At 40.2% G+C, this 23,035-nt stretch overlaps 1 protein-coding gene across 1 annotated transcript; it reads left to right on the top strand.

Moving 5' to 3' along the window:
• Positions 1-1,706: 1,706 nt before the first annotated feature.
• Positions 1,707-22,710, top strand: tmem185 (transmembrane protein 185). Its single transcript, XM_056263530.1, has 7 exons — positions 1,707-1,869; positions 4,883-5,059; positions 9,858-10,065; positions 13,348-13,431; positions 17,381-17,557; positions 18,997-19,120; positions 21,878-22,710. The coding sequence occupies exons 1-7, from the start codon at positions 1,832-1,834 to the stop codon at positions 22,120-22,122; spliced, it is 1,053 nt and encodes a 350-aa protein (XP_056119505.1). The 5' UTR covers positions 1,707-1,831; the 3' UTR covers positions 22,123-22,710.
• Positions 22,711-23,035: the final 325 nt, after the last annotated feature.

Genomic DNA, 23,035 nt, shown 5'->3' with positions numbered 1-23,035 from the left:
CACAAACGACCTTGTAACCAATCAGATCAACGTGTGATCGTCAACCAGTGGATCTCTGAGCTGAGGGAGTGAGTGGAGGCGGGGCTCATTTGCATATTCATAGAACCGTGCATACTAAATGAGGCAAGGGTGTCGAGTTACATTCAAGATATTTTAAGGCATGAAGACATTTTTTTTCAAGGAAAAACATTTACATTTGTAATTTTGGTGATCAAAGATTAGTTTTAAGAGATTAAATGATCGATGATTAGCTGATGATTGTTTCTACTGGAGCTGATTGTGTATAAACACGCTTCAAACTGCAACCATACATTCTTTCTGGCGCTCAATTTTTCTTTGGTGTATATTAATGTAAATAGACTTTTATGTGCTAAAAAAATGTCATTTCTTGTGTTTCTTTGGAAACCCATATGAAAGTTAACCGTGATTTTACTATAAATAAAACCAGCGAGTCTGTAAAGTCTTAATTTGCCCTTACACAGATTAAGGCTGGTTAAAATCAGAGCAGAATGAACCTGATAAACCTGATATATTCCAAAAAAAACCTGATATATTCCTCAGTATTTTATGTAAATGTAAAATTAGGTCTTGAAAAATGTAAGACTTTTAAGTGAGTTTATGCTTAAAACAAGAACAAATATCTGTCAAAACTTCTAATTAAGCTTATTTTTCTGAGCCTGTCGGCAGATATTTGTTCTTGTTTTAGTCATAAATAATAATTTTGATAAATTTTCACAAAAAAACAAGACTTCATATTTAATTTCATTTTACATCTCAAGTAAATGTATCTTGATTTAGGAATCTTTAGATATTTGTACTGGAAAATGAGAAATACTGAGATACTGAAATACTTTTTTGCAGTTTGATCAGAAGGTGCTGTAAAAGATATTTCCATATTCTAGTGGTTCTGAGCAAAACGACTCAAGCTTCTTTTTTTAGTAAATGAATTAAAAAGTAACAGATATCAAACTCTGCAGTGTTTCTCCTTAAACATTAAATTTGGAGAACATGTTGATGTATTGTGTTCCTTACATTTTCTTACATTTTCGTTACTAGGTCTTAAATGTACGTTCATAAAATCTACAGAAACACTGAAACTAAAAGAAAAAACATGGTAACCACTAATTAACCATTACTTTACCATGGTATTTGTGTAGTAAAACTGTGGTTATACAAATTTACTACAGTTATAATTAAACCATGAACCTAAAAAAGTGCAATACAAGATGTGTGACATTAATTGGTAAATTTATATCATAATATTTTAAAACATTCAGAGGACTTTTTGTTTTTTTAACAATTTCAGAGAAGAGAAAAAAATCATCAAATTTCACACCAAATAACACTTTGAACATTCGGGGTGAATTTAAGCATTTCTGTTTATGTATATCAAATTTTGCCAGCAATATAAATAAATTAACAATGTATTCAAGACCTTTGTAACATTGTATACATAATCATAATACACAAGAATGTAATTTAATGTAAAATAGTAACTAAATTAAACATAAATGCAGAGTTTAACCTCAACAATGGTGTACGTGGTTCATTACGCATTAGATTGCATACAAATAAACAGACAAAATGTACAAACGCAACATTGCGCTACATAACAATGGTAATCTACAGAAACCGGTTTGTTTATTCATAATAATGACGTGAAATGTAAACACCAGCGCCACCAGTGGGCGGAGCCAGGGCGCGTGACGTCACCGTGTTTGGTCGCGCTCGCATCGTCTGCTCTGATGTGAACGAGCGAGTGCCAGTCAGTCAGTAAACCAGCCTTTCCTTTCCTTTTCACCTCGTTAAACTATGGTCTGAAGAGGAAACCATGAATCTCAGAGGCGTTTTTCAAGATTTCAACCCTAGGTGAGATGTGTGTGTGATTGTTGTACAATGAAACAGTGCTGTGTTTTGAAAACGCTTGTTAGCATAGCTGCTAATGTTCACCGCGCAGGCCTGTTTTGATTTCTCTTAGCGTAGTTTAGCAGCCTCACAGTGATGGAAAGTGCTTTATCATTCAACACTTGACCATAAGTGCCCCATAAGTTGTTTAACCCATTTAATCCCACCGGTCACAATAGTGACCGTAAAAAAATGTTTCATTTCTAAGGCTATAAAAATGTTACTGAATGATCTATCAGTGCATTTCCAACAGATATTGAAATAATAAAGGGTCTCAATGAAATATGTGCAGTGTCACATGTTTACTGTAAATTGTCACATGACCAGAGCTGTTTATTTCCTGTTTGTGCCAAGAGAAGAGGATGGCAGCAAGAAAGCTCCCAAAGAAAAGATCAGTAAAGCATGTTAACATAAAGATAGGACTTAGATTTTTGGTACACATCATGTTTAAGGTGTCTAGTATTGATATATGCATTTGCAATTACTCAACTTTGTTTAATGTGGTCATAGAACTTACAAACATGTCACCGGCAACAATAGTGACCGGTGGGATAACCCATTGTATCTACATGCTAATACACATAGGCTAACTGTTCTACCTTACTTTCTGCTGCTACCTAACTTTCTACCTAATTTTACACACATACACACACACACACACACACACACACACACACACACACACACGCACACACACGCACGCACACACGCACACACACACACACACACAAAGACTAGCTAGCTAACTAATTCTACCTAATTTTCCACACACACACACGCAATTACAGGTAGGCACACACACGCACACCACACACTCCACACACGCACCCCGCACACACCACACACCCCACACACACGTACACCACACAACCCACACGCACCCCACACACACGTACACCACACAACCCACACGCACCCCACACACACGCGCACCACACACCACAGACCCCACGCACCACACACCCCACACACCCCACACACACGCACACCCCACACACACACACACACACACACACCAGACACCCCACACACACACACACACCGCACACGCACGCACACCACAGACCCCACGGACACCAGACACCCCACGCACCACACACCCCACACACCCCACACACACACCACACACCCCACACACACACCACACACCCCACACACACACGCACACCCCCCACACACACAAAAAAGACACCCCCCCCCACACACACCGCACAACCCACACGCACGCACACCACAAACCCCACGCACACCACACCACAGTCCCCACACACAAACCACACACCCCACACACACACCACACCCCCCACACACACACCACACATCCCACACACACGCACACCCCCCCCACACACACACCAGACACCCCACACACACACACACACCAGACACCCCACACACACACACACCGCACACGCACGCACACCACACACCACAGACCCGACGGACACCGGACACCCCACGCACCACACACCCCACACACACACCACACACCCACCACACACCCCACACACACACGCACACCCCCCCCACACACAAACCAGACACCCCACTCACACACACCGCACACCGCACAACCCACACGCACGCACACCACAAACCCCACGCACACCACACCACAGACCCCACACACAAACCACACACCCCACACACACACCACACCCCCCACACACACACCACACATCCCACACACACGCACACCCCCCCCCCCCACACACACACCAGACACCCCACACACACACACACCAGACACCCCACACACACACACACCGCACACGCACGCACACCACACACCACAGACCCGACGGACACCGGACACCCCACGCACCACACACCCCACACACCCCACACACACACCACACACCCCACACACACACCCACACCCCCCACACACACAAACCAGACACCCCACACACACACACCGCACACCCCACACGCACACACACCACAAACCCCACGCACAACACACCACAGACCCCACACACAAACCACACACCCCACACACACACCACACCCCCCACACACACCACACATCCCACACACACGCACACCCCCCACACACACACACCGCACACCCCACACACACACCGCACACCCCACACGCATGCACACCACACACCACAGACCCCACACACACGCACACCACACACCACAGACCCCACACACACACCGCACACCCCACACGCATGCACACCACACACCACAGACCCCACACACACGCACACCACACACCACAGATCCCACACACACGCACACCACACACCACAGATCCCACACACACACAAACCAGACACCCCACACACACACCGCACACCCCACACGCATGCACACCACACACCACAGACCCCACACCACAGACCCCACACACAAACCACACACCCCACACACACCACACCCCCCACACACAAACCACACATCCCACACACACCACAAACCCCACACCACACCACACACACACACCAGACACCCCCCACACGCACGCACGCACACCACAAACCCCACATGCACACCACAAACCCCCCCCCCCCCCCCCCACACACACACACACACACACAGGCACACACACACACACACACACACACACACACACGCACACGCACACGCACACCCACACACACATGCACATGCACACACAAACACACTGCACAGGTCCTATAGACCTATATTCAGTCTGTCTAATGGTAGATACAACACATTATCCCACCGGTCACAATTGTGACCGATCATAAAACTCACTTTTTCACACACTTTTCCAAGAAAATTAAAAAAAATTATGATTGATTGTTTCAAAGGGATACTAATGACACATGATTTGGATATTTTTATGTCTGGGAAAAATTTGGGATTAAATGGGTTAAAGCTTCTCTTGTGCCGTGTGTTCTCCCTTAGTCAGTCAGACTCAGGCCCGTGTCGTGATCTTGACAGAAGTCTGTATGTCAGTCTGACAGATCCGTGTGTTGTTCTTCTCCTCTCCCTGCAGTAAGTTCCTGATCTACGCCTGTCTGCTGCTCTTCTCAGTGCTGTTGTCCCTGAGGTTGGATGGCATCATCCAGTGGAGTTACTGGGCCGTGTTTGCGCCCATCTGGCTCTGGAAACTCATGGTCATCATCGGGGCTTCGGTGGGCACTGGGGTTTGGGCTCACAACCCACAGTACAGGTCAGAATCAGCCTTTCAGTGGGACAACTAGGCTACTTTAGAGGGTCCATGGACCATGAAAGAATATCACGTGGAATACTTGTTGTGTGTGTGTGCAGGGTTTGTACAGGTTCGCTTAAAGTGATAGTTCACTTTAAAATGAAAATTACCCCATATTTTACTCACCCTAAAGCCATCATATATGTGTATATGACAATCTTCTTTCAGACGAATACAATCGGAGTTATATTAAAAAATGTCCTGGCTCTTCTAAGCTTGATAATGGCAGTGAATGGGCGTTTCTGTTTTGAAGTCCATAAAAGTGCATCTATAATCCATCATAAAAGTGCATCTATAATCCATCATAAAAGTGCATCTATAATCCATCATAAAAGTGCATCTATAATCCATCATAAAAGTGCATCTATCCATCATAAAAGTGCATCTATCCATCATAAAAGTTCATCTATTCATTATAAAAGTGCATCTATCCATGATAAAAGTTCATCTATTCATTATAAAAGTGCATCTATCCATCATAAAAGTGCATCTATTCATCATAAAAGTGCATCTATCCATCATAAAAGTGCATCTATTCATCATAAAAGTGCATCTATCCATCATAAAAGTGCATCTATCCATCATAAAAGTGCATCTATCCATCATAAAAGTGCATCTATCCATCATAAAAGTGCATCTATCCATCATAAAAGTGCATCTATTCATTATAAAAGTGCATCTATCCATCATAAAAGTGCATCTATCCATCATAAAAGTGCAGCTATCCATGGTTTCCCGCAGCACTTTGAAACTAAGGCGGCCGCCTAAGCAACACACGCCTGCCGCCTTAACTACGTCGTCAAAAAAAATAATAATCCGGGCGCACATATGCCTCGGCGAACAGCTGAACAGGGCGGGTTTTTATTTCTCATCTCCATAAATATATCTAGTAGCCTAGTAAAGCTAATGCAAGGGCTAGAAATCAATTAATCCTTTGCTGATACGTCCTCGTTGTCATCATAGAGAGCGCAGTTCATGGGTGCATAGCAACAACATGAACTGCGACAGACGCCAGATTTTCAACGACAGACGCCACGGTGGAAAGGAGGAGAAAGCGGCGCGGCCGTGCTTTTCCAACCCTATCTATCCATCATAAAAGTGCATCTATCCATGATAAAAGTGCATCTATCCATCATAAAAGTGCATCTATTCATTATAAAAGTGCATCTATTCATCATAAAAGGGCATCTATCCATCATAAAAGTGCATCTATTCATTATAAAAGTGCATCTATTCATCATAAAAGTGCACCTATCCATCATAAAAGGGCATCTATCCATCATAAAAGTGCATCTATCCGTGATAAAATTGCATCTATCCGTGATAAAGTGCATCTATCCGTGATAAAGTGCATATATCCGTGATAAAATTGCATCTATCCGTGATAAAGTGCATCTATCCATCATAAAAGTGCATCTATCCGTGATAAAGTGCATCTATCCGTGATAAAATTGCATCTATCCATGATAAAAGTGCATCTATCCATCATTAAAGTGCATTTATCCATCATTAAAGTTTATCTATCCATCATAAAAGTGCATCTATCCATCATAAAACTGCATCTATCCATGATAAAAGTGCATCTATCCATGATAAGTGCATCTATCCATCATAAAAATGCATCTATCCATCATAAAAGTGCATCTATCCATCATAAAAGTGCATCTATCCATCATAAAAGTGCATCTATCCGTGATAAAGTGCATCTATCCATCATAAAAGTGCATCTATCCATCATAAAAGTGCATCTATCCGTGATAAAGTGCATCTATCCGTGATAAAATTGCATCTATCCGTGATAAAAGTGCATCTATCCATCATTAATTGTGCATCTATCCGTGATAAAGTGCATCTATCCATCATAAAAGTGCATCTATCCGTGATAAAATTACATCTATCCGTGATAAAGTGCATCTATCCATCATAAAAGTGCATCTATCCGTGATAAAGTGCATCTATCCATCATAAAAGTGCATCTATCCGTGATAAAATTGCATCTATCCGTGATAGTGCATCTATCCATCATAAAATTGCATCTATCCATCATAAAATTGCATCTATCCGTGATAAAATTGCATCTATCCATGATAAAGTGCATCTATCCGTGATAAAAGTGCACCTATCCGTGAAAAAGTGCATCTATCCGTGATAAAATTGCATCTATCCGTAAAAAGTGCATCTATCCGTGATAAAATTGCATCTATCCGTGATAAAATTGCATCTATCCGTGATAAAGTGCATCTATCCATCATAAAAGTGCATCTATCCATGAAAAAGTGCATCTATCCGTGATAAAGTGCATCTATCCATCATAAAAGTGCAGCTGTCCGTGAAAAATTGCATCTCTCCGTGATAAAATTGCATCTATCCATCATAAAATTGCATCCGTGATAAAATTGCATCTATCCGTGATAAAAGTGCATCTATCCATCATAAAATTGCATCTATCCATGATAAAGTGCATCTATCCGTGATAAAATTGCTTCTATCCGTGATAAAGTGCATCTATCCATCATAAAAGTGCATCTATCCATGAAAAAGTGCATCTATCCGTGATAAAGTGCATCTATCATCATAAAAGTGCAGCTGTCCGTGAAAAATTGCATCTATCCGTAAAAAGTGCATCTATCCGTGATAAAATTGCATCTATCCGTGATAAAATTGCATCTATCCGTGATAAAGTGCATCTATCCATCATAAAAGTGCATCTATCCATGAAAAAGTGCATCTATCCGTGATAAAGTGCATCTATCCATCATAAAAGTGCAGCTGTCCGTGAAAAATTGCATCTCTCCGTGATAAAATTGCATCTATCCATCATAAAAGTGCATCCGTGATAAAATTGCATCTATCCGTGATAAAAGTGCATCTATCCATCATAAAATTGCATCTATCCATGATAAAGTGCATCTATCCGTGATAAAATTGCTTCTATCCGTGATAAAGTGCATCTATCCATCATAAAAGTGCATCTATCCATGAAAAAGTGCATCTATCCGTGATAAAGTGCATCTATCCATCATAAAAGTGCAGCTGTCCGTGAAAAATTGCATCTATCCGTGATAAAATTGCATCTATCCGTGATAAAAATGCATCTATCCATCATAAAATTGCATCTATCCATCATAAAAGTGCATCCGTGATAAAATTGCATCTATCCGTGATAAAAGTGCATCTATCCATCATAAAAGTGCATCTATCCGTGATAAAATTGCATCTATCCGTGATAAAATTGCATCTATCCGTGATAAAGTGCATCTATCCATCATAAAAGTGCATCTATCCGTGAAAAAGTGCATCTATCCGTGATAAAGTGCATCTATCCATCATAAAAGTGCATATATCCGTGATAAAAGTGCATCTATCCATCATAAAAGTGCATCTATCCATCATAAAAGTGCATCTATCCATCATAAAAGTGCATCTATCCATCATAAAAGTGCATCTATCTGTGATAAAGTCCATCTATCCATCATAAAAGTGCATCTATCCATCATAAAAGTGCATCTATCCGTGATAAAATTGCATATATCCGTGATAAAGTGCATCTATCCGTGATAAAGTGCATATATCCGTGATAAAATTGCATCTATCCGTGATAAAGTGCATCTATCCATCATAAAAGTGCATCTATCCGTGATAAATTGCATCTATCCGTGATAAAATTGCATCTATCCATGATAAAGTGCATCTATCCATCATTAAAGTGCATCTATCCATCATTAAAGTGCATCTATCCATCATTAAAGTGCATCTATCCATCATAAAAGTGTATCTATCCATCATAAAAGTGCATCTATCCATCATAAAAGTGCATCTATCCATGATAAAAGTGCATCTATCCATAAAAGTGCATCTATCCATGATAAAAGTGCATCTATCCATCATAAAAGTGCATCTATCCATCATAAAAGTGCATCTATCCATCATTAAAGTGCATCTATCCATCATAAAAGTGCATCTATCCATCATAAAAGTGCATCTATCCATCATAAAAGTGCATAAAAGTGCATCTTTCCATCCTTAAAGTGCATCTATCCATCATAAAAGTGCATCTATCCATCATAAAAGTGCATCTATCCATCATTAAAGTGCATCTATCCATCATTAAAGTGCATCTTTCCATCATAAAAGTGCATCTATCCATCATAAAAGTGCATCTATCCATCATAAAAGTGCATCTATCCATCATAAAAGTGCATCTATCCATCATAAAAGTGCATCTATCCATCATAAAAGTGCATCTATCCATCATTAAAGTGCATCTATCCATCATAAAAGTGCATCTATCCATCATAAAAGTGCATCTATCCGTGATAAAGTGCATCTATCCGTGATAAAGTGCATCTATCCGTGATAAAATTGCATCTATCCGTGATAAAAGTGCATCTATCCATCATTAATAGTGCATCTATCCGTGATAAAAGTGCATCTATCCATCATTAATAGTGCATCTATCCGTGATAAAGTGGATCTTTCCATCATAAAAGTGCATCTATCCGTGATAAAAGTGCTCCAGACGAACAGAACAGAAAACAGAAACGGCCATTCACTGCCATTATAAAGCTTGGAAGAGCCAGGACATTTTTTAATATAACTCCGATTGTATTCGTCCGAAAGGAAATAGTCATATACACCTATAGGATGGCTTGAGGGAGAGTAAATCATGGGCTAATTTTAAAGTGAACTGCTCCTGTAACACCAGCTGTAACCGTGCCTTTGTCAGTGTGTTGTGTCATGCGGTCGGTGTCGTCCTCAGGGCTGAAGGCGAGACGTGTGTGGAGTTTAAAGCCATGCTGATCGCTGTGGGGATCCACTTGCTCCTGCTCACCTTCGAGGTGCTGGTGTGTGACCGTGTGCAGCGAGGCACACACTTCTGGCTCCTCGTCTTCATGCCGCTCTTCTTCGTCTCGCCCGTCTCAGTGGCCGCGTGTGTGTGGGGATTCAGACACGACCGCTCGCTCGAGGTATGAGCCGGGAAAGATCTGTCTAATGCCGGGTTCAGAGTCAGACGACACTATTTTTGTCTGTTACAATCGTCAGATTACTGTATTTTCCAGTTAAAAATTGCGTCATGAAGAGGAAAAAAACATATATAAATCGCACTGGACTATACACTCACCTGTTTATTTAAACAGCATGTACACTCACCTAAAGGATTATTAGGAACACCTGTTCAATTTCTCATTAATGCAATTAAAATCAACCAATCACATGGCAGTTGCTTCAATGCATTTAGGGGTGTGGTCCTGGTCAAGACAATCTCCTGAACTCCAAACTGAATGTCAGAATGGGAAAGAAAGGTGATTTAAGCAATTTTGAGTGTGGCATGGTTGTTGGTCCCAGACGGGCCGGTCTGAGTATTTCACAATCTGCTCAGTTACTGGGATTTTCACGCACAACCATTTCTAGGGTTTACAAAGAATGGTGTGAAAAGGGAAAAACATCCAGTATGCAGCAGTCCTGTGGGCGAAAATGCCTTGTTGACTCTAGAGGTCAGAGGAGAATGGGCCGACTGATTCAAGCTGATAAAAGAGCAACTTTGACTGAAATAACCACTCGTTACAACCGAGGTATGCAGCAAAGCATTTGTGAAGCCACAACACACACAACCTTGAGGCGGATGGGCTACAACAGCAGAAGACCCCACCGGGTACCACTCATCTCCACTACAAATAGGAAAAAGAGGCTACAATTTGCAAGAGCTCACCAAAATTGGACAGTTGAAGACTGGAAAAATGTTGCCTGGTCTGATGAGCCTCGATTTCTGTTGAGACATTCAGATGGTAGAGTCAGAATTTGGCGTAAACAGAATGAGAACATGGATCCATCATGCCTTGTTACCACTGTGCAGGCTGGTGGTGGTGGTGTAATGGTGTGGGGGATGTTTTCTTGGCACACTTTAGGCCCCTTAGTGCCAATTGGGCATCGTTTAAATGCCACGGCCTACCTGAGCATTGTTTCTGACCATGTCCATCCCTTTATGGCCACCATGTACCCATCCTCTGATGGCTACTTCCCGCAGGATAATGCACCATGTCACAAAGCGCGAATCATTTCAAATTGGTTTCTTGAACATGACAATGAGTTCACTGTACTAAAATGGCCCCCACAGTCTCCAGATCTCAACCCAATAGAGCATCTTTGGGATGTGGTGGAACGGGAGCTTCATGCCCTGGATGTGCATCCCACAAATCTCCATCAACTGCAAGATGCTATCCTATCAATATGGGCCAACATTTCTAAAGAATGCTTTCAGCACCTTGTTGAATCAATGCCACCTAGAATTAAGGGAGTTCTGAAGGCGAAAGGGGGTCAAACACAGTATTAGTATGGTGTTCCTAATAATCCTTTAGGTGAGTGTAAGTCGCATTTATTTAGAAATTTATTTCACAAAATCCAAGACCAAGAACAGACATTTAATAAATTAAGTTATTCAGCTCCACAACAGCACACAGAACAACAGGCTGAATAGTTGTCCGGTATGTTAGCGTAACACATTAACAGTTATTCAGCTCCACAATAGCATAAAGCACACCCGGGAGGCTGAAGAGGCTAAATTACCATACGCCAGCGAGTCCAACAAGCAAGTTCACCAAGCTCTCGATCTTATTCCTCATCACTGAATCCACTGAGTTCTTCATCCTCGGTGTCGCTGATGAACGACTCCGCCAACTCGAGGCCCTCTCGCGGCTGCAGACGATAATGCTTTCTCGGTTCATCTCAGTCTGAATTAGTTTTGATATATAAGTCGCACCGGACTATAAGTCGCAGGACCAGCCAAACTATGGAAAAAAGTGCGACTTATAGTCCGGAAAATACGGTATGCGATTTTGACTCTAAGTTATTGTTGTGTCGTGGACAAGGAACATGTTGCTTGCCGCCTTTAAAGGAGTGGTTCGCGTCAGAATTAAAATTTCCTGATAATTTACTCGCCCGCACGTCATTCAAGATTTTTTTTTTCTTTAGTGGAAAAGAAATGAAGGTTTTTGAGAAACACACTCCAGGATGTTTCTCCATATAGTGACTTCAATGGGGTCCAACGGGTCGAAGGTCCAGATGTGAGTTTCAGTGCAGCTTCAAAGTCTCGACACGATCCAGCCGAGGAATAAGAGTCTGATCTAGACAAACCAGCGGACATTTACTGAAAAAAATAAACATTTACAGATGAAACTGGACGATATTCTAATTTTTCCAGTTTTTTAAGAGTCTTATCTCTTATTCCTCGGCTGTGATCCTGTAGAGCCTTCCACAAATCGTTCCTATATAGTGGCAGTACCATCGTCTCACTCGTTTCGCCGTGTACGAAAGCTGTGTAGGAAGAGCTTCTGTGCTCCTATTGGTCAATGTGACCAAACCCGCCGTGGAATACGGAAAAAAAATCAAACATGCTAATCTTTCTGTTGCTAAGCGTCGCAGACATGGCGTCGTTGATGACGTCAACTATGACACACTATAAAATATATACACACAAAAAAATATATATATATCACTATATACACAAAATCGGACTGATCTTGTGTAGTCTAAACCCGGCATAACACATTTTTTTTTTGGATGGTTGAATCATCCTAAATAATTGAAATGATAATCCTGAAATAATTTATGTTGAGGTCATATTTCATGCCAAATCAAAAGAAAAGTGAATAAAAAATGGTAACACTTTACAATAAGGCTTCATTAGTTAGACTGAGCACAACATTTGTTACTGTATTTATTCATCTTTGTTAATGTTAATTAATAAAAATGCAGCTGTTCATTAACTAATGTTAATGCAACATTTGATTTTAATAATGTATTAATGCTGAAATCAGCAAAAAATGTATTTTATAAAAAATTAAAAATCATGACAATTTGGTAATTCCTGTGATTCATAATTATTTTAATTACCGGTAGTAAAGTATTACACATAAATTTGTATTACTTTATTATAATTACTATCTTATTACTACGACTGAATTCTGTACAGTTTTGATTAGTTTCTGACTATTTATGGTTTATTTGAAACTAAACTAAATGATAAATAACTTGACAATTTTTTTTATTATTATTTTGCATTACGATAAAGAAAAAAATATGCAAAATATTGTCACAAAAGTCTTGGTCCTAAAACAAGCTCTGTTTCCTTTATAAAAATATTTTTGGTGAAATATGACCCAAATTTGATTCTTGTCAGATTCACCCACATGTTATCAAGCATAAGCATGAATAGAAATGCATGTTTTCCGATTGTGTGTTCTCTCCCTCAGCTGGAGATCCTGTGCTCTGTGAACATCCTTCAGTTCATCTTCATAGCTCTGAGACTGGATAAGATCATCAGCTGGCCGTGGTTGGTGAGTAACACACCGACACCAGTCATTTACCCCAGAGTCTCCTGTGTAGCGCTGGGCGCTGTGACCAAACATTTATATCACGGTATTTAGCTGAATTATACGGGTATGACAGTATATATATATTTTTTTCTGGGTGTTAACCACATTTTCTACTGATTGAGAGAGGAGATACTGCAGTAGATTGACTTAAGACGCTTTTCCACTCCAAATGACATTCGCATACAATTGTCGCATTTCGCCCGCTAGTGTCAGTCGCACGGATCTTTGAAATTGGTCGTGAAGCAACCAAAATTAATGTAAAATTACTGTAAAATGTAATGCATGCATGAATATATCCAGACAAAAAACAAATGACCCTCAATACATCTACAATAAAAACATAGTAGATTTTACAGAGCTAATCAATATAAATATTGATTTAATAATTATAAAAAAAAAAAATGCCATAATTATTAATAACCGACATTTTACAGAAATAGCGTTTACAGAATAACGTTAAAGAGTTAAAATATTGGTAGTTCTAGCCTCGTGCTCATAGTTTTGATTAGAATGCATCACATCGGGTCGGCCGGTCGCATACGGTCTATCCGCAGAACTTCAGATATTTCAACGGATCCAAAGCTCAAATCTGATCCTAATTTTCCGCGTACACGCATATGATCGAAACTCCATATTGTTGACATGACATCTGTCCTGCTGCCCCTAACCGCGCGCAGATTTGAGTTGAGGGGAGCAGTAGCCTGGCTTCATCTCGTCGGTATCAAGAGAAGATAATGCTATTATTTGATGTGGGTCCACACCAATCAAGCTTAAGTAAAGATCCGTCCTTATTGCCAGCCGTAACTTATCCGGATATTTATAACTATCTCGTACAGTATCCATACAAACTACAATTTACCTCAACAAGGCAACATAATGAACAACACTCGTCTCATTCGTGGAGGTGGAAAAACAAGTTCTTTGTGACATGCAAGATTTGTTGTATTAAAATGTAAATGCAAAAGAAAAGGTATGAGAGTCGGTTGTTTTTGTCAATTTTAAGTTTTCATTTAAAATGTTTGCAATTTTAATATAAGCACATGGTTACATATTTGACCACTTGCTTGAGCAACTTAATATATAGAAGTAATGCATGGAATAATTGGCTTACTTTGTTGAAATAGTGAGTATGTGTTAAAATAAAAATAGTGAGTACCGGGGTGTTTGTGGTACAGCCGCGGGTCAGTTACGCACTGCAAACGCAGCATATAAAGCACTGTAGCGCGTCCTGCTTCTGTACTGTATACGCACCGGCACCGCACACACATTGCACACGGATTATGTGTGAAACCTGTGGTAAAATGATGGGAACAGACTTTTCTGTGGGGACTTGGCTGAAAGTTTAGCCTATTTATCCAAGCTAGCCACTCCTGCGCTGGCTCAACTCTGTCTCCTTCCCTTCACGTTTTCTGACAGTCGGTAACTTATCGCAATCATAAAAACTAACTCCGGGGTTCTTATTGCTGTTGTTATTACACAACACACCATCACGCTGTTTAAAAAAAAATACAGTGATAATACCGACGCTGCCTCGTTTGTCAATTGACAGACTGACAGTTGCCGTGGTTTCTATGTCAACAATATGGCCGCCGCAAACATTGATGACGCAGATCGAATAACATCTATAGTTAAACTACCGTGGTGACAGTGAAGAGGGATTAGTTAAAGGGATTCTATGCAGTTTTTTTTAGCTTAACTGAACAGCTTCAGAGTTATTGAAATGGTTATATAACTTCTTTCGGGTTGAATGGTGGCCTTCTCCCCAGAGACTCTCTATATTTGTTACGGTGAAATCACAAAACCTAATGAACTTGTCCCTGCTATACAATCACTAATAAACAATCGGTTTTGATGAGGAAAATTATAAACTATACTACTCAGGGCTCCAGACTAACTTTTCCACTGGTTGCACTGGTGCTACCAACTTTCTCAGTTGGTCGCACCAGCATATGATTTGGTCGCACCTTTTTTCTTTTCTTTTTTTTTTGCTATATGCCATGGGATTAATCAGTGCATGCTGATGAATAGTGGTTTTAATGGACCAAGGCTAGCAAAGGCTTTCTGGGTTGCAGCAGAAATACCTGTAATGTATTAATTATCATTGCCAAATTTCAGGATTTTCATGGATTTTGGACAGTAATTTTAATCTGTAATTTTAAGCATTTTACATTTGAATTATATACTATCTATCTATCTTACATTTTAAAAGATTAGAGTATTATAATAAACTGATACAGATTTTTCGTTATCAAAGTTTATAGTTGGAACAAAAAGCAGAAATCTCACACTCCTTACCTTCTGCATTTTATAATAATTTCCTTTTCCTCTGTCGAGCGATCATGAGAGTAATCGCTCGACAGAGGAAAATATAACCGCTGAAAAGACGTAGGAGGAAGGGGCTCTGTGTTTCGTTAGACCATTTTTATCATTTTTATATTCTTTAATTCGTGAATTCGTAATTGGCGCGTTTCACCATCAGTGTGCAATGCGCGTGACGTCTACGTTCGTCAATAAATAAACTGCACGTGTCTTGCGGAAGAACACTGTAGCCGGAGCTACTTCTCTCCGTTAATGTCTATGGCGAGTCACGCAGGCACTGGGCTACTCCGCAGCCGAGACGACCCCGGGATAAAATAGTCCGAATATAAACACTTATTATAGGCGTACCGTAGTGATTCAGAATAAGTCAAAAACACGGTTTGGAAAATGGATTCATGATGTAGCCTACTCGTTCATCTTGAACATAAGTTACGGACTGCAGCAGCTGATACAACGGCGTTCTGTTGCTCAAGCGTCCACTCGCACAAATGCGACCACATAACATTTTAACTCGCACATTCTCAAAAAATGGTCGCATATGCGACCAATTTGTTCGCAGTCTGGAACCCTGCTACTAGTACGGATTAGAACCCAGAACCTCTGACACACTTGGCAAAAGTTCTGCCACTGGACCATTAAAGTTCATGGGGATAATTGTCGGATCTATGCATTTAATCACGTGAAAATTCTCATCACTAACAACATATATTAGATCTCATTAAACGACAAATTAAATAATGTACTATTGTATACTATGTAACACGTCACGCTCTGCGTGAGTGGTATTTACGACATTAACGTTAAATACAAGTTCTCCACAGCGACTCTAGGGGTCACTGTTTGACAAAAACGGGATTCCTGCCTGGTGTCCCTTTAAACTGTTCACCTTCCATCTTCACCATCACCAGTGCAGCAGTGAAAAGACCCTCTCAAACAGTGTCGCGTTCCCAACGCTGTTTAAGCCATACATATCCATAATAAAGGCTAGATGTCTCGCCCGCGCTGCTGGCCAATGGAGGTCGACGTCCGCACTGGCGGCCATCTTGTCACAGGCAGCTCGCTCACTCGTTCCATTGTGTTTTAATGGTGCATGTACTTTATAAATAACCATAACTTGCTCAATTTTCTACCGATTTTCAAACGGTTTGGTTTGTTATAAACGTCAGAGATGTAGTTATGACACTGCACACTTCTGAATAAGTGTATCAATAAATAATCATCCAGAATTATAGCCACGTTAATAACGTTTGTAAAAAAACCAAACCGTTTGTAAATCCGTCAAGATTTCAACGAGATAAGAGTATTTGTGTTCGTGCTGATCACTCATCTTACATCAGGCACCACAGAGCTGCCAGAAAGCTTGCCTGTGACAAGATGGCCGCCGGTGATGACGATAGAGACTCCGCCGTGAGACATCTAGCCTTTATTATGGATATCTATGGTTTAAGCCACATACTGCGGTATATTCAAAATTCATATCATAACAAAAATAAACACCGGTATTCGGTATGAGCCGGTACACCGCCCAGCACTACACCTGTGTAATCTGAGCCCATCATGAGTGTGTGACCCTGGTTCTCCTGTTCTCCAGGTGGTGTGTGTGCCGCTGTGGATCCTCATGTCGTTCCTGTGTCTGGTGGTGCTGTATTACATCGTCTGGTCTGTGCTGTTCCTGCGCTCCATGGACGTGATCGCAGAGCAGCGCCGCACACACATCACCATGGCTATCAGCTGGATGACCATCGTTGTCCCGCTGCTCACCTTCGAGGTTTGACTCATTTACTTGGTTGTGTTTATGCAATAAGTAAGCTAAAAACATTCAGAGATCGACTGATAATGATATGGATGCTGATTTATTCCTATTTAAGTGTCCTTTTCCTGATACAAAGAACCAGTATTTAATAATTATCCCACTTTTTTGACAGGTTATGATGTATTGGTTTGTCAAGTTGTCATAACAAAGACATCTCAAACAATGTCATATTTGCATTAAAAATGTAATAATTGAGCGAAAGACACTTAATGACAGTTGTCATAAACATGCATGAAACTTCCTTCATATTCATGACATGTGTCCTGTCATGGTTATGAAGGTGTCATGTCAGTCTTATGCACACCCCTTCAAGTAAAGTGTTACCCTTTTGGTTCCACTACATTTTTGTCAAGGTCCTTAAAGGACAAGTTCGGTATTTTACACTTACAGCCCTGTTTTAAGATCGTTTCTGATGAAATAGAACGGTTAAGATTGAAATTTGGACTGATAAGCTCACACAAAAATCGCTGCAAAAGATGCTTTCCAACAGGTTTTATCGTAGTTCAATTCTTCTGAAAGAATTAATTTGAAGTGTGATTTGATTGTTTAGTTCATTAGACTTCATGGTGAGGATTTTGAACAACTCACTGCCAGCCGGTATTTTGCCAGTCAAAAATAGTCGATCTCCGAATGCAACTCAACAGGGAGGAGAGTAAAGATGGAGAGCTCCTAAAGCTTAGTTCCATAAAAATTCACGGATAATTTGTTGTTTTGTCGTAAGTGAAAAACAATATTGACCATGTATTTGAAAAAGGATCCTCATATAAGAAACAATACTAAAATTCAGAGTCGGTTCATTCGGAGATCGACTATTTTTGACTGACAAAATGCTGGTGTTACTGTTCTGGCGGACACAGACACAGTGAGCTGTTCAAAATCTTTCTTTTTAGTAAACTCTGTGTACAGAAACAATGTTCTCAATGCTCAAGCTCATGTCTAGAGCCCCTGGTGATACTTCCAGCAAAGTTTCATGCTGTCTCGAGCGTTTTTTGATGCTATCATATACGTGACCCTAGCTCTCCCATTCAAAAGGCAATTTGACCGAAAACGAAAATACGGTCAAACTTAAAAGTGGCGTTTCCATTCTAATTATGCTTTTAAACGAAAGTTTGCCTCGGGTAGATTAACAAAAAGACCATAGGTTGCATTTTGGCGACAGCTACCCTTTAAGTACGCAAAGTCGCGTAATAACACAAGTGGCATTACGCATTCCTGATTTATGTTGCACATGCGTACCTGTGTACCAGTTATGTGCACCCCTGATTATAAAATGATTACCTACGCTCCGACTGAATCGTAGTTTTGAATGACATAAGGGTGGGAATGCTAATTTTGGGTGCACTATTCTTCAGTTGTGCAGAGTTGACTCTCATCAGTGTTTGTGTTGTTTTCAGATTCTCCTCGTTCACAAGCTGGATGGCCATTACAACTCCAACTACGTCCCGGTGTTTGTTCCTCTCTGGGTTTCTTTGGTGACTCTAATGGTGACCACGTTTGGCCAAAAAGGGGGCAATCACTGTACGTGACGTGCAACTTACATCTGCTTTGCTGCTTATTCTTTATAATGACTTGACAAGCATGCTTCACAGGTGTCCGCAAATCATTCCCAATATCAATAATGAATCATAACTGGATAATCTTCCAGTATAGTCTATGCTCTCGCGATCTTCCTCTGAGTCACGCGCGCCTGTCCCGCAGCTTTTAGCTTTGCTACTCAATCACTACATTATATTTCTCATCAAAATGGTTTTGAGGTAATTAAACTCACAGCTTTGTTGTTAAGAGAGAGAGAGACGCTGAACAGACACGTGTACGAATCTCTCTCTCTCTCTCTCGATAATTAATTCAAATAAATGCTATAATTCAAATAAATGTAATCTTACACGTTACTTTTATCTCTGTCTGATTCAAAGCGGGCAGAATGCTAACGAACTTTAACCTGAAAATAACCATCAATTTTACCCTTCCGCTCAAATAATGCACTGCAAACATCAATAACAGCTAATACATTTTATACCATGGTCTCGGTGAATACTCGATTCTGATTGGCTGCAGGGTGTCCATTAAAAAGTGATAGAGGACACAAATGCTGCGTCCCAATTCACCTACTTATACTACGCCCTAAAAGTATGTACTCTTTTTGTGAAGAAAAAGTACATACTTTTGAGTGTGTAGCAAAAGAGTAGGCAAGCTTTGGGACATACTACTTCGTCATCTTTAACGGACAGATCTGTCGCCGTAAACTGCCCTGTCAATCATCTCGTCACAGTTAAAATCCTCCATTCAATCTAATATAACTTCTTACCATTTCGGAGAGAATTGTTGTCGCACGTTCATCTGCCAGTCGTGGGTCTTTCATGCGGAGACTCTCCTCATGTGTTTGGAATTTGAATGTAATGATGCATTTAAAAGTTAATGGCTAAACGTATCTTTGCAAAAGTTCACAATGCGGCTGCAGATGCAATATAATGTGGACAACATTGAATAAATACATTTTCGTCAGGTTAGATACTGATAATTAATCACTCAAACCCCTTTATCTAAACCTCTCTACATAACCGCCGGACTCGCGCGTCCTCCATGTCTGTAGTTTTTTAACACTTTTCACTCGTGTTTGTAGTTCTAACCGAATCCTCGTCCAGCGCGCGATGGGTTGTGGGCAATATCAGCCGTCAGCGTGCGCATCGATCTGCACTTCGGATTCTGACCGGATATAGTAGACCATCCGGGTCATTTTGGGACACTCATTTCAACATACTACGATTTGGGACGTACTAATTCTATTTTCGAATACTATTTAGGACGGATAGTATGCGAATTGGGACGCAGCAATAGTAAAGGAGTTCTGGTGAAACTGACTGTTTACCGTTCGAAATTAATAAATAAATGCGCTGGCTACATCAGCTGTGAGTAACCATAGCAACAGGCAGACAACGTATCCGTTTACAATTTATTGTATCAAAACAAACATCTAGTTAGCCGTTATACTATGCCTTTGTGTGTTTTAATTATAGGTTAAAAAAAACGAAAGTGTAACGCCCATGGCTAGACAAGCCTAACTTACATGAAAAAAAAAATACGTTAACTTTCTGGCTCGTAAGTTAGCTAAACTGAAGGGTTCTAGAGCTGAGCGGACTATAATATCTCCGGTTGCTAAATAAACCGTCAGGCGTAACCAGGGAAACCAAGTTATTGTTCGTAAAAACTTTAGATTTCGATTGTAAAACTAATTAAAATATAAACTAATCTTTTAAAAATGTGTTATTTGGCAAGTGACCGTTGTAAAAGCGGGTTAATGCCCTTCGAGGTGTCCATTGTCTAGGTATTAATGGACTTCGGTTCACGCCTCGCCGTCGTCCATTAATACCTGACAATACACACCTCGTCGGGCATTAACCCGTACTTATTTGGCGGACGCCTTTCTAGATACACAAGGACATCTTACATGTTTAAGAGAGCATAAAACGAGGAATTACATTAAAATTCATAGTAATACATTTTACAAAATAGACAACATCTGAAAAGTGCAGTGAACGTCAACAATGCTGACAAATGGCCATGGTATAATCAGGATAATCCACGGCTAGCTGTGCATTTAATCTCTTTAATGCTCTTCACGGAGGCAACCACCATAATCGTTTAATGCACAGCTGAGCTAATGGATTGTCCTTTAATAAAGTCTATGCTACAAATGAAATATGTAAAGACACAAGAAAACAAATGTATTACTGAAATGCACAATACAGGTGAAACTCGAAAAATTAGAATATGGTGCAAAAGTTCATTTATTTCAGTAATTCATAATTACATAATTCAAAATAATAATTTGCTTACATAGACTCATTACATGCAAAGTGAGGTATTTCAAGCCTTTATTTGTTATAATTTTGATGATTATGGCTTACAGCTTATGAAAACCCCAAATTCAAAAAAGATTTTCATAAGCTGTAATCCATAATAATCAAAATTATAACAAATAAAGGCTTGAAATACCTCACTTTGCATGTAATGAGTCTATATAATATATTAGTTTCATCTTTTAAGTTGAATTACTGAAATAAATGAACTTTAGCACAATATTTCGAGTTTCACCTGTACACAATCTTCCAGCGTAGGGTTAATTAAGTGTATGTCCCAAAGCGTTGTCAATGTAATTTAAACTACAGTGTGTTAGCGAAAACAAAGCATGTTCTATATTTGCAATGAGTTTTATTATGTAACGATGTGTGTTCCCAGCTTTGTTCCAGTGTTGACTTGTCTCTGATTTTCCTCCAGGGTGGTTCGGCATTCGCAAAGACTTCTGCCAGTTCCTGCTCGAGCTCTTCCCCTTCCTGAGGGAATACGGCAACATATCCTATGACTTACACCACGAGGAGTCCGAGGTGTCCGAGGAGCTTCCCATCCACGAGGTGCCTAAAATCCCTCCCATGTTTCGCAAGAAGACGGGCGTGGTGATTACCCAGAGTCCTGGCAAATACTTCGTGCCGCCACCCAAACTGTGCATCGACATGCCAGACTAATGTTCAAGACTCGCTCCTCGTTTGACTGTTCATGTACAGTATAGCACTATGCACTGGGGTCCGCTTCAGGACGTCCCATTAAAGAAGACAAATAAGATGAGGCTCTTCATGAGCCAAGCTCGGATACCGGCTCCTAATCGTTCTGTAAACCATAGCCTTGTGTCTGTAAAGTAGTGGATGGGACCCGTTGCCTTCAGGAGAGGATCGTTCAAACTTCCCTGACAACTCGAAGGACTCGCCAAGAGATTGTCTCGTCAGTAAATACGCCAAGTGTTTCGTTTTTTTTAACAGGTGTCTTTCTTTTCTGTATTTTAAATCCACATATGATTCAGTTACTCATCATCCTAAATCTTCATGGCTTTCCTCCTTTGCAACCCTTGCATGACCGTTCCTCGTTTCCACTGTGATCGAAAGGCATTGGTTTACGTGAATCTGAAGCTGGATTTCTTCATCTGACATGTTGACGGAGACGAGGCAACGGAAACCTTTTCAGTGCAAAAACTTCAAACTTCTGGACTTTCACAATTTACACTCATATGTGAGCGCGAGAGTGCTAAATAAAAAGTAGTCATCTTTATTGAAAATATATAACCACTAGCACGATTAATCGCATCCAAAATAAAAGTTTACATTGTGTGTGTGTACTGTGTATAATGAATTTGTATATATAAATACACACTTATTTATATTTAAGAACTATTTGCATCTATATACTGTATATATAATTTATATTATATATAAATATTTTATGTATAAATAACACATTTTTCTTAAATATATACATGCATGTGTGTGTATTTATATATACAAAATAATTATACACAGTACACACACATGTATATTATGTAAACACACCTTTATTTTGGATTCGGTTGACCCTAGCGCTAGCTGTTCTATGGAAGCTTGTTTCCGC

This window comes from Rhinichthys klamathensis, unplaced genomic scaffold (genome assembly GCF_029890125.1).
Source record: "Rhinichthys klamathensis goyatoka isolate OS25496 unplaced genomic scaffold, OSU_Roscu_1.1 h1tg000207l_1, whole genome shotgun sequence".
Lineage (NCBI taxonomy): Eukaryota > Metazoa > Chordata > Actinopteri > Cypriniformes > Leuciscidae > Rhinichthys > Rhinichthys klamathensis.
Note: the sequence above shows the minus strand (reverse complement) of the source record. Positions and strands in the feature narration are given on the sequence as shown.